General features: G+C 38.3%; 1 protein-coding gene across 3 annotated transcripts in view; it reads left to right on the forward strand.

Annotated features, from left to right (window-relative positions):
* CEMIP2 (cell migration inducing hyaluronidase 2) overlaps window positions 1–13638 on the forward strand; it is a 51317-nt gene that overhangs the window by 2730 nt on the left and 34949 nt on the right. For all 3 annotated transcript variants that reach the window (XM_064176281.1, XM_064176282.1, XM_064176279.1), the window contains exon 2: window positions 10006–10342. In XM_064176281.1, the coding sequence (XP_064032351.1) occupies window positions 10018–10342 (325 nt within the window). In that variant the 5' untranslated portion in view covers window positions 10006–10017. The remainder of the gene's footprint in view (window positions 1–10005; window positions 10343–13638) is intronic.

The following is a 13638-nucleotide window of genomic DNA, read 5'->3' on the forward strand; positions in this document are numbered from 1 at the left end:
AGGTAGTTTTTCTTTTAAGGTGTGAATATAAAATAGTTACAGCACAAGATCTACTAATCTTAGAAGCTTGAAGAACAAGCTGTGAATCTTCCACAGCTATTTTACAGCTTGGTTTTTAATTCATTCTTTTTAAACTCAACTAGTATGTATTGTACTTGAAAGAAGGTTAGTACATTTTATTTCATTGAGTAAAGATAGAGCGCAGTGGAAGAAGTGCTTTTCAGTCTGATCTAAGTACTTGAAAATGCTTTTAGGTACTAACAGATGTCTACATACCTTGGACTAGAAATATTTTTTAATTGCAGTTAACTTATTGATTGACTTTTAATAGTAAATGTAATAATTGGCTTTTATATCATGTGTCTAGCACATGGCAGAAAAATCTTTAGTACAGTCTTAGGATACAATTTTAGTGAATTTTGAAGTCAGTTCAGCTTCTTGCTGTGGAAGTCTTATTTGCAGAAAATGAGTGATGTTCTACAATTCATTACTTCTCTTCCATGTGAGGAAAGCAAGATGGGTATTAGAAATGTCAAGGGTAGTATTCAGTGACTGTTGCAGAACAAGGGGACACAGTCTCAAGTTATGCTGGGGGAAGTATAGGCTGGATGTTAGGTGGAAGTTCTTGTCAGAGCGTGTGATTTGCCATTGGAATGAACTGCCCAGGGAGGTGGTGGAGTCACCGTCACTGGAGGTGTTGAAGAAAAGCCTGGATGAGGCACTCAGTGCCATGGTCTAGTTGACTGAATAGGGCTGGGTGATAGGTTGGCCTGGATAATCTTGGAGGTCTCTTCCAACCTGGTTGATTCTATGATCTTACCTGTTCAGTATGAGGTAGCCCTTTCTTTCCTTCCTCTTAGGAAAGCACTGACACCCTCTACCCTAGGATCAGAGCTCCACCTCCTCTTTGTTCTGCCTTGTGCAGAAGCTTGGGGTGGGGGAGAACTGGGGAGGAGGAACCCCTTTCCTCGTGTTTGCTGGATGCTAATACTACAGCTTCCGCAGCTGCAGAAGTACACCTCTGTTACACTTGAAGTAATTCCTGAAGCTGACAGGACACATCCTGTATCTCTGCAAGGAGGCTTGTCCCCATCGTGCCTCTGGCAGCTCTGTTCTTCACCTTCTGTGTGCTTGCACTAATGTTTGAAAAACTGCTGACATGTTCGTGGGAAAATCAATTAGCAACTAGTGAATCTCACTTTCTGTATGTTAAAAAAAATATGATGAAAGCATAGTCTGAACTATATCAGTGAAGTTCATTCTTTGCATTAACAAGGCAGTTCTATAAAATCGCCTAAGTTGAAGTTTCTTTTGAATCAAATCATGATTAGACTTGATTCTTTCTCAGCTTAGTTTTACTGGAAACGATTTTACTACTGATTCAATTGAGATTTTTTTTGGCAGGATGGATGAAATTTTTTCACGGATGTGTGTGTGGAAATCCTCAGAAATATTTTCTCAGAATAGTGATATTGTGAAAGAAAATTGCGAGTGAGTAGAAAATTATTTATCTTGAAGAAAGATATGAGGGAGAAAAAGTATGTATTTGCCAATATGGAAAGGAAATACTGAAGTTATTGAAGAATGCACATTTTGGAACTTGTAATTGGTTTTATGCCTCTGTTGTGTAAGTTAACAAAGGGGAAGGTACTAGTAGCTCTTCTATCTTTTGTGATTGAGAAGACAAAGAAAAAAGGGTGGTGGGACAGAAAAAGAGTAAACATGCAAAGTGACTTGCTGTACCTGGCAGGATATTGCAAGACTTGGCTCTTGGATCTAAAGGTCTTGGAGTTTCCTAGAAAGGAATTTACCACAGTAATCCAAAATATGAAATCAGACACCAGCTCAGCAGACTGCATGCTTTATGATGGGTTATAAGGCTTTGTTTTGCTCATTTTTGAAAACTTGGTTCTGTTTTGAGGTATTCCAAATACTCTGTGATTTTTACAAAAGCAAAATTATGGAAAGTCGTCTTACGTAAATTAAGTCTCTCTACAGTATTTACCAGGCCCTTAACTTGTGTAACTCTGTGACTCCTGTGATACTTTTGAGCTGTAGAGCATGCTGTTACTCAGGCACAGAGTCAAGTTATCCTACATTAGCTTGGCTATAGAAACTTTTTTCCACAAGATTGTTACCTCTAAGGCTTTGGGCTCTCATGGATTTAAGTGGTAGGTAGTATTGCAGAATGGTGGGATTCCAAGTAGAAACATACAAAAGATTGTCAATTGGTATTTTCTTAAAGGTTCTACTTCTGCTTAAGCACAAATCCCAACCTTCACATAATACGTTTATCCTTTGAATCCTGTCCATGATGCCCAGTTACGTTTTGTCTGTTGATGAAGTTAGCACAAGGGACAGAGACACCAAATTAAAGAAGTAAATTGATCTTTCACTTATGTATAAAACAGCAGAGGAACAAGAGAAATAATATTACAGTAAGGATAATATATATTAAAGCAATGCACCTAATTATTTCCATATAAGGTTAGCTGTAGTGATTAAGAAACATGAATCACCAGTTGCCCTAACACTTTAGCTTCATTCGGATTCACAGTCACTAGGGAGTCCCAGTTACACCAAGGATTTGGAGAACCTTTCCTTGCAATTGGAAGGTCCTACGCAGTGCAGTCCAGTCATAGGTTGAGGTCTCCAAAGTCACTGCAAGAGGATCCAGCTTTTTTATATTGTTGAATAAACAAGTTTACATAACCTCAAATGCAAAATGCCTGGTTTCATTTTCCTCTTAAATTTCTCCCACAGCCTGGCTAGGACCCAGGGAGGAGTTAAGGAATTTTCCTTATCTCTTTGGCTTTGACCGCATGCTTCCAAATGGGGCCAGACACCTGGTTGCATGGCCTTGACAATCTTAGGAACAAGGAGAGTTGAAAACATTCTCATAACATTTTGTCTTCACTAATGGTTATATTTTATCTAAGCTACATCTTTCACTAATAATTGTACCCATTTCACTGATGAGAATATGCATTTCACTAATTATTAGATACTAATGATAATGCATACTTGACTATTGGGCAGATATAATAACTAATGTTTGGTTGAGATGTGCATCTAGAGGTCAGCTCTGGTTCAAGGCCTGTTGCTCAGGCCTCAGTCAGTTGGTCCTTTGGCCGATAGACGAATCACAACTTTCACAGTGTTTTTTTTACTAATGCAATTTTAGATTCAGGTTTTGGACATAGGGACATTGCCTTTTCAATTAGTTTTGGTTCATCCATCATGCCTGTGATTTACAGCAATTACAGAAACAGTTGGCAATAAAATATTGTTTGTGTTGTTATTTACTGAAGTAGATAATTATTAAAGCAGTGATTGATTATAAGCAGTAATCAACTATTTTCATCACATAGGTGCCCCTGCCCTTAAGCTGGAGGCCACTGGTGCTATAGCAAAATGAAAACTGTTCTTACTTTCAGCTATCTTTTGTCAGTCGGGCATATTAATTTGAGCCATTGCATGTATTAAGTCAATAGACAGTGGTAGTGTCTCAGTTGAGAGGGGATTTTGAAGAAACTGAGGCAGAAAGAGTTAAATAAGCTCTTAAAGCATAGTTGAAGAATGGCCATATCATATCAAAGTGTCCATCCAGACGATTTACCCTATGTCTGAAAGTGATGAGTAATAAATACCTGGTAGAGATACCTCATAATGATCCTACTTCTTCCAACCAAAAGTCCAAAGATTTCCTAAGCTTAAGGCACTAGTATTTATGCAACAGTCTTTGACCAACTTCTCTTCTATGACCTTCTTGCACTTAAAACTTATGTAAACTCTGTATGGTTTTGTGGTTTGGTCTTCTTTTTTTTTTCCTTGTGAAAGAGACATCAACTGTTACATGAATTCTCACTGCTACTTCTGACTGTATGGACGTGTGTCATATATCCTCTCCCTTCGTCACCCTTCTATAGGCTGAAGAATCCTTTGGGAGCTCAAAGAGCTAAGAGGTGCTGATGTCACTGCTTTTTGGATGTGGATGTGATTTGAAGGTCTCAGTTTAATTGTCTTTGAACACAGACTCATTTAACTTGGCTTGTACAAATGCAAGACAAAGCCACATTCTTTTTGGAGATGCAGCTACGTCAATTCAGCCTCGAGTACTATTGTTTTCTTTTGTGTCTGCTGCACAATTAAACTGCAGAGACAGTCCTTCAAGTAAGCAGTGTAAGGGCTGGCATACTATTTACTGAAGTTTGAGCTGAACTAAAAAAAAATCAAAAACCCCAAACCAAAAAAAAACCACAACAAAACCAACTATAAGAACCTGAGACTTTACCTGAAAGGGAAACTGGGGTAAGTAAACACAGTGGGAATGAAGACAGAAATGCCTGTACTGATATGGAAGAGAGTGTGGTTTTGCTACTGATTTATGCTTTAAACACCATTTCAGCATGACAACAACCTGATTATTTAGTGATTCTGTCAATACACTCAAGAGTTTCTTGAAGTATTTAGGCTAACTTCTGTCAGCCAAAGCTAAATATGGGTTCTATCTCTTCTTTGCCACTGCCTGCTGTATTCTCTACTGTCATATATACTTAGGAAAGCTATCTGTGACTTAATGAGAAGAAAATACCTATTTAATCTCACCTTCCTCCTCTTCAGTGGATTTCATGCTAGAATTCTGTTTCATCATTGATTCAAAGTAGATGCCAGAAATGGATTTCAGACTCTGGTATGTTCTACTGTTACATAGGAATTTCTCTGCAGTGAAATTGTAAAATGTAAATGTTTTGGTTGGGATATTTATTCTTCTGGAGACTACAGATATTTATAATATCACTTCTTATTGTTAGTATGAGATGTAGTTTTAAAATTAATTTAATTAATTTAATTCAGGTTTTGTAAGGTGGGTGCTGCAAATCTGTTACGTTCACATGAAAACTCTTGACTTAATAGTTACATGCTTGGAAGTAGGCGTGTACTGAGATGCATTTCTGAGATGAGTAAGACCAAAGTGTTCAGCAAAGTAACCTTTGCAATGTCTGTATGAAGCTAGTGGCTTTATTTTTTCCTTGTGCTGCAGACTTGGGGCCCATTAAGATGTGGCTCCCCACATCAAAGTAACGGTAGATGTGTAACTAGAATGTGTATTTCCACTCTTGATCTCTTAGGCAAGTTATTAATTCTTTCATTTCTGAAAATTAGAGAAAAATATATTCCATTCACGTTGCTTATTACAGCACACATGCTGTATTTCTTAGCACTCTTTCTTGGATATTCTATTTAAATCACTGGTCAATTCACTTGTATTAAAAAAAACAAACTAATTATTTCTAAATAGTTAACAGTGAAGAGAAACCAGAATAAATTTCCTCAGTTTGTATGTTATTTATAAAAAATAACTATGTAAAAACCAAATAAAAGATGGAAAATTTGAAGTCACTGAAAGTGCCAGGCAGTATTTTAGATATATGAGAGTGCAGTAGAATGCTGTGGCTTCTGTCTTATGTTTCTTTGTTTCAGTGGGCAAGACCTGGAGATGTTACGGACATTAGAGCAGGCTGAAAATAGCACTGTTTTGGGGTGGATTAAGAACACGAATGCTTGCAGGATATATATTTGGTGTCCCGGAACTGGAAGAGACTAACACATCCCTGCAGTTTCTGCAGTAGCACATACTTCTGCAAAACTAAGAAAATCGCTAAATTTTGCACATGAACTTTCTGAAAAGATAGGTATTTTTTATGCTACATCACATGCTTTCCTGGGTCAAATCAAGTGTTTGCTGCAGAACTCTGTGACTAAAGGATTAAAGGCCAGTTCTCAATAGAGAAGTAAACCATTTTTCTTGGACAACAACTTGTTTTGCTTCTGATCTTTCAGCCTCATCCTTGATGGATATCTACCAAATGTTTTCAGAAGAGTCTAGAAACTGTATTTGTCACTGTCCTGTGTGCCGTAAGCCATGAACTTGAGATTTGCTTCACATACTGTAATTTCATATATGTCCCCATAGAAAAACTCATTCTACAGGTGTCAAATTACCTCTCTCCTTATTTCTCACTAATACCTCTCCCCACCCCTCCCATTCCCCTGCCACAGAATCCTTTCAAATCCAAACCAACACAGTTATCTATGTATATCACCTAAATATATGTAATTAAACATTCCCTACTTGTACATAGGTGTGAAATTTACTTCCCACATGAACAGAGTCTGGTGCTCAAAAGTTTCTGTTACATTCTCTAATGAAGATTACTTCTCTCTACAGGTCTTGTTTTACACTGTGAATGTTATACATCCTTGCATTTCTGTGTGCTTTGTTTACGTGCAAGCCCATGGGAGTTTTCTAGTGCGTTTGACCTGTTTTGTTACAGTAAGCACTTGACAGCAGAAAAACAGAAAATACCTTGGTATATTTCTCATGTTTTGGGTGGTATCGGAGGATGATCTGAATTACTTTGTGAAACCATCAGATTCCCCTCCAGGAAACGAGCCCCATACTGAGTAACAGTTGAGCCTGCTGCTTACACCTAGCGCACTTCCATGGCTCAGTAGTTTCAGATGGTATCCTTTGGTTGTACAGTGCATATATTTCTAGTTTCTGCTGGTGCAGAATGACCTGGGCTTGAATTAATGTTTTGGTAGTGGTGTAAATTAAAAGTAGTGAAGTAGTGAGTGGACTGGGGAACTTGTAGTCCGTTCAGTGGTTCATTGCTTTCTGTCATCTGGGATTAGCTGTCCATGCACTGCAGATGCTCTCTTGATAGAGCCAGACTCATGTAATCACTGTTTTACTTAGATGCTGGGCAAAATAATCTTGTTGCTGTTGTTAAGGAAGTTCAAGCTAAATCAACTGATCTGATGTGTTTGAGAAGTGCTTGCTTATCTTGTGGGAATGGGTGTATAAGCAGAAATTTGGATTGTGTGAAGTAGTGTTATTTTCATGAAAGAGCGACATGCAAATGATACAGCCTTCCAGCAGGTGAGTGATAATGAGCACGTAGTGGACTGAAGTATCTGAGATGCTCTAGCATCTCTGTTAGAAGCCTCCATAGTACTGGTGAGCTGGAAACGTGAGGAATAATGGATTTGAAAATATTTTATAATACCTTGTTGAAGGCTGAAAAATGAGAAATTTGAGAATACTGGTATAGCAGCCTCCCCGAATGGCATGACAGATAGCACATTTATACAGATTGTGTTCTGTATAATTCCATTAGATAAGGTGATCAGCTATATGCTGTGCAAGAATTTTACTGAAATTACTCTGAAGCAAGCTGTGAAGTAAAATACTGTGTCACTCTATGCTACAATACAGCTGTAAAAGTGATGACGTGTTTGTCTAGGATTGCACCATCGGGAAGAGATGTCCAGATCATGAGCCTCTTTAGGAGAACACTTACTTATGTGGGCAAAGGAGATCCTGGTGTCAGGAACCAGTTGTCTCTGATGTATGTTTGTTTGTTCTTAATAAGGAACATAGCGTTTGTATAGATAAAGCAGAAATGGCAAGCCTTGAATGGAGAAAGAAAAAGCATTACATGGAAAAGTTTGGGTGGATAGGAACTTGAAAGGAAATGTTTACAGATGAGTTAATTTATTTTTCTCCTACATTTTGCTCCAACTGCATTTGTGCAACCAAATAAATGCGCTGTCTAGAGTATAGCTGGCTGTGTGGCAAAATGTTATACTTGCGCTTGTGTGGTGCTGACTGAAGACTTCCACAGAGTGGCAATATAAACAAGTCAGTAATTTGAATCAAATTGTCAGTGTGTCTTAAAGAGAAGCCATTTGGATAGTGAAGATCAAAGATCGTTCAGGTAGAGAGTTTCACCTAGCACAGGAAGAGGGAAAGAGATGTTGAAACGGTTGCTTGTGATGGAAAACTGTGGTTTATGTCTTTTGATTATGCTGAGTACTGCCTTACGGCTGTTGTTGGTTTTTGTAATGGGTGACAGTGATGCTGTAGGTGCTTTTCCACGCATTCTTGGAGTGGCTTATGTTTGCACTTGAGTGGAGTAGTTGAAAAAACTTGTAAAAGTGAGGTAGGTTTTACATAACCATTCTGGATTTAGCTGATGTAGCTGAGCAGTTAACAAAATTGTTAACTCTGAGTCACATTATAATGAACACTGTAGTAATTTTTGTCAGTGTGACAGATAAATGCTGTTTCTAAACTGTTTTTAACCAGGTTTAAGGAGCTGAGAGTCCAAACCATATAAAAATCTCAATGTTGGGTCATATTTCCTTTACATTAATAAAAAGTATACTATAGTATTTCTTTGGAGACATAGATACTGCACCTGAATTAGTTGAAATGCTGCCTCTTTATTCTGCTTTTAACACCACTTCTGAAACATTTAAATGATTGAGTTTTCAGTGCTGAGAGACCGGTTGAGTATAAAAGGACTTGTAGTGAAAGCAAGCTGCTCCACAATGCTCTTAGCACATTGAACAGTAAAGTTGGAGAGCAGAAGATTACGTTTGAGAAGTGATTTCTCAAAGAACAGAAAGGAGAATGGTAAAATCAATTTGCTACAACGAACAGGTGTGAGAAGCACTGCTGTGAAGGACTTGGCATAGTTTTTTCTCTCTGGGACAGCTATTCCAGTTAATGTTTCAGTGCCTGCATTGTAATAGTGTGTACATCTGGAGGAGCATTGTCTCCTCTGAAAGGGTAATCCAGTCTGTTCAATAATAGCAGCTCTTTTGCCTTGAAATAGTGCAGTATCCGATTTTATGGCATGTGAGACAAAAGGCTCCTTTGCTACTTCTCAGAATAAAATTACAGTTGTCATTTTTTTCCTTCACCAGTGTGCCTGGCATTTTAGAGTATCTCGAACCTCCCTTTGTTAATAGAAGAGAAAGAAGATCTTTATGCTCTTCTTTTTATTGGTAGTTTCTGTTTTCATAGTTCATTTCAAAATTTAATACACATGACTGTGATTCTATGCTTACGCATAAATATCCTTCAGGATTTAGTTTAGAAAGTTAGGTTTCAGTTAACTGAAGCATGAGCAGCCTTCTCCAAAAATCCATTACCTAGAAAATGTTAAATAAAAATAAATAAAAAATCATGCCAGCTTTGTGAATACTCCATACAGTGTAGCACAGTTGACCAGAAAGCCTGAGAAAATGAAGATTAGAATTGATAGCAAGGATAGGCCAGGCAATGATGTTTTTAAGTGGGCTTTCTTCTTTGGCTGTTTCAGAGAAAGATGGAAACAATACCAGTAAATGAAATAGAATTAGCACTCCTGGAAGATAGTTGCAGAAATATGAAGCAGTTATTCAGGCTTCTTGTTCAAATCCAAAGCATCTCAGCTATGAGAAAGACCACAAGACCTACTGAACATGATGCAGGTGACTTTTGCAGGACCATTCCTGGTGCATCTTTACTAGTAACTGGGTCCTACTGTGATTAAATTAAGAGCTTGTGGGATCTGTATGCATGGGCTAATTGAAAGTGTTGACTAAGTTGCACCTAGCATGAATATAAATATATTTGTGTTTTATATTTTATGTCTTAAATGTATTTTACAGTTTCCAGCATGGAAGGAAGGCTTGTCTATTTCAGCTTCTTTCCCAGAACAGAAAACAATGAGGAGTTTGTTCAACTTCTGTGTGCAGAAGAAATACATTTAGGCATTCTTTGCATAACTATGAGGAAGAAGGAGTTGCTAGCTTTCTCGTTGTTCATCTTGGCTCTTAAGTGCTTAGTACAGCTTTTTCCCTATGTGAAAAATACCTACTGGAACTACAAAGAAATAGTCTGTGCTGTGCTTTGTTTCCATAGCAGATGCTTTTGAGTTTAATTTTGTTGAAGATACATATCCTGTTGTTTCAAGCTGTTGTGCCACAGCAAATGACCAGTAGCAACTGAGTGACCGATGCTTTGTAAATAGCCACAGTTTCAGTGGCTGTTTTTAAGAAGGCCTGTGGCTTTAAAATCTTTTTTTATTTGTTTTATATATTGTAATCCTGTATTCTGAAAGCTTGTCTCTTATTTTTACCCTGTATGTTTGTGTGTGTATCTTCCAGTGACTTTATAACATGCAAGACACTGATGCCAGGGGGAATTCCCCTGCTTTCCTCCGGCCTCAGAATGGGAGCAGTCACAGGTCTTCAGGATACCTTCCGGGGAGAATTGCCCCCCTCCGACCCCCGCCACCTTCACAGAGCCATGCTGCAGCCGAATTTACCTCTGCAAGACAAGAAGCACAGACAAGACTCCCATCCTCATCAGTGGATCAGCACCACCACCCGGCAGAGATCAACAGGCATAAAAATACTCTCATTTGCTTTGCCGTTTCTAGTCTGTCACTTTTTGTTGCACTGGGGATTTTTTTGGGAATAGCATCAAAATATGCTCCAGATGGTAAGTTCTTTTTGCAAACAAAATTAGCCTAAAAGTTGCAGTCCTTGTGAGCAAAATTCAGTAATTCAGCTTCAGGATTAGTGTTAAAAATGACGTTCAAAAATAGGATGCTTACTGCACTTTTAACATGGAGGGAAGCATTATCTGGGGAGTGAGATCATCTCCTTTTCTGTTATTAATGTAATTTTATATGCTTTTACTGTCATTTACTCACATGAAGAAAAAAAAAATCAGTAAAGAAAGACTACTGGTGAAGGGGGAAGAGGCACAAATGTTGTAAAGTGTAATTAATTTTGTCTGCAGAAAAGTATTGTTTGATACACTCACAAATTGCAGTGACTAACAGGTGACAAAAGAGTTTTAAGGCAAAAACATTTTAAAATCTGTGAGAACTTAGACCAACAATATGTGTTCATTTTGCTTTTAAACAAATTAGGCTCACTTTTTGCATCTCTTGGCCCTGATTTTTCTTCTCAGCACATCTGAGAGAATTGGGCAGTTTTCATGTCTCCAGTGTCAGTGGTAGCAAAGCATGAACATTCAGGTGATCTGATTAGCAGCTGATCTCTACGTATACATCACTATGACCAAATACTGCTAGAACCTGCTATCAGGTGCAGTTGCTAAAGGTTGGTTGTATGGTTTGGAGCATGGATTGTTTTCTCGTGTACTTTTTATTAAGACAGGAAAAAAAACCCAGCCTTTTGGCTGTTGTAACACAACAGACTTAGACTCCTCAGTGTCTTTTGGCAAGAGTTACTGAAAAGATTCAGTTTGCCAAGTCAATGCAACATAGGCTGAACAAATTAGATAGTCAATTGAGGATTTCAGATGATGGTATGAAACGAATGCACACATTCAGCCAGAGCACCCTTGGTGGTGGCTTGCTGAGATCTCTTCTTGGATGAAGTTATGAAGTTTTCCTAATAATTATGGGGGGAAAAAAGAAAAAAAAAATCCCCAAAACCAAACAACCACCAAACTGAGGAATTAATAAATGGAAAGTTATTGCTATGTTGTTATCCAAATCTTTGGTAACAGTAGTAGGTATCTGCAGTAAGTACCTCAGTTCAGCCAAGATCAAGAGAAGGCTGGCAGTTGACTTAGGACTTAGCTGTTTGAGAAATATTTTGGAGAAGGGACATTACTGTTTTGATACCAAGACTTAACTTAAAGTTACAGATTTTGATGATGGGTTTTAGTGGAAGTGGGATATTATGTGCTGTGGAATATATAAGTCTCTATGCTTTAAAATCTGAGAATATAAAGGAGATGGCTTCTGTTTTTAAAAAAATGTGAGTGGTGTTGGAATGGATTTTCTTTCTCCACAGTAACTCCCTCCAGAGACCCTTTGCTGTGCAGATTTTTACACTGAATGCGTGATCAGCATGTGGTTGATGTATCACTGGGAATACTGAGGATGTTGCAGGAAGACTTGCTGTGATTTAGTAGAGGGGCTTTTTTTTAATTTTTCTTTGGTCTATGATAACAGTCTGCATAAGGGCCAAGGTGTAACTGAGTTTGTGGCAGCTTTCATTTTTGTTTTGTTTTCCCAGTATTCCACTGCATCTCCAGTCCACGCCATTTTTTAGCATTAATTCCTGCATTGCGTCTTTGTGAAGGTTCTTGTCATTATCCTTAAAAAAAGCTACTACATGAACTCATAGAATCCTTTGGAAACCTTGACACAGGAGGAACTCCACAGACACCAAGGAATGTCTGGATGAAATTTTAATCTCGTAATAATAATGTTTCACCCACTCCCCAAAAGTTTGCCAACTGGTTGAAATTTTAATAATACTCTCAGATCCAACCTAGCATGTGCAGTACTGCAGCCAGTACCACCACCTCTAGCTAGTTATGTTCTTCTTAAGGGCTGATTGGAAATCCATATTGTCCACTTTTAATGTCTGTTTTAAAAGGCAATGGAGGGAATGTGAGACTTAGTCATAATTGCGTGTAAATCCTAAACCTCCGGCATACCTTCCCCAAAGGGAAAATGATACTTATTTGCATTTCTGTTCCTGCCTGTCAGCTGGTTTCTTTTTTGCTCCTTGCTTTTATCTTCCTGTCAGGTTTTTTTTTTTTTTTATCCTAAGGACTCCTGAACACTGGAGATCAGGGAGAGCCCTGGAAATGCAATTTCCTTCCCTGTTTCCAGGGGCTTGTGCTGCAGGGTCAGGATGACAAGCTGGGAAGGTTTTCAGGGAAAAATTCTGCTTGGCCATTGCAACTGTCGACTGGAGCTTACCCAGGGTAAACAAGATACTTAGAAAATGTAGCTGCTAGACTATGACAGGCTTTTGCTGAGTATAAACTAACACTGATAACTTTTTCCCAGGGGCCTTAAAAACTCCAGACTTGGTGGCTAAACAGGTAGAAATAACTATTTAACTGCATCTTGAAGACTGTTTCCTGCCTTTTCTCTTGCCAAATTTCATATCCTTGCTCCAGCACAGGAATGTTCTAGAATTTTTTTTTTTTTTTTTTTGGCAGGGTGTTTTCGTGGTTTGTGTTTTTCCACTATTTGCTAAAATGCCATTTCCTCTCCCCCTCAACTCTATTAGAAGGAATAAACCTTAAGGAGAGCTGACCCATTTTAGCAGAAGTGCTCTGAAACAAAGCTTTGACTTGAAAAATTTTCAACGTGAGTGGTTAAACTTGGCAAGGCCACAACTACCTTATGATTTCTGGTCTATGCTTCTGTTTTCATTTAACCTTAACAGCAGAGGCAGTGACTGTGGTCTGTAAAAACTAATCTGTGATTTTGGAGGTAACATATGATAAAGTACTAAATATATGATGTTTCCCTGCACCCCAGTGCAACTGCTAAGGGGGATTGTAAAAACATTTTTTTTGCTGAGCACATCTGATCTGCTTACCAGAAAGCTAATCCACTGTGCTTTAGAACCGTGTGTCGCAGAGGTGTACCTATTTCGATGTTGATGGCTTCCTCATGGGATTGTAATATACAATAGGTTTAAAATACTTTTCCCTTTAATTTCTTTTAGTTATTGTGCTATTCCTCTTATCTCTGACTCAACAGAAAAAATTACAGCTCAGCTCATCTACGAAACATGCTAAGCAGAAATCATCAGGTTGCTGACTCATGGTTTCCTTACAATTGCCCTTTGCTACCAGCCCGGAAATGTGTTTCTTCACAGCATTTTTGTGCATAGTGTCTGGGGAAAGGGGTTAGTAACTGCATGAGTCAGGCAATAGGCTTGCCTTTATCCAGTGAGTGCTTAGCAGTCTTGCTTGTCACAATGCTTCTTGCTTTTTTGACTTCCCTTTTG

The sequence above is a fragment of the Pogoniulus pusillus genome, chromosome Z, assembly GCF_015220805.1.
Source record: "Pogoniulus pusillus isolate bPogPus1 chromosome Z, bPogPus1.pri, whole genome shotgun sequence".
Lineage (NCBI taxonomy): Eukaryota > Metazoa > Chordata > Aves > Piciformes > Lybiidae > Pogoniulus > Pogoniulus pusillus.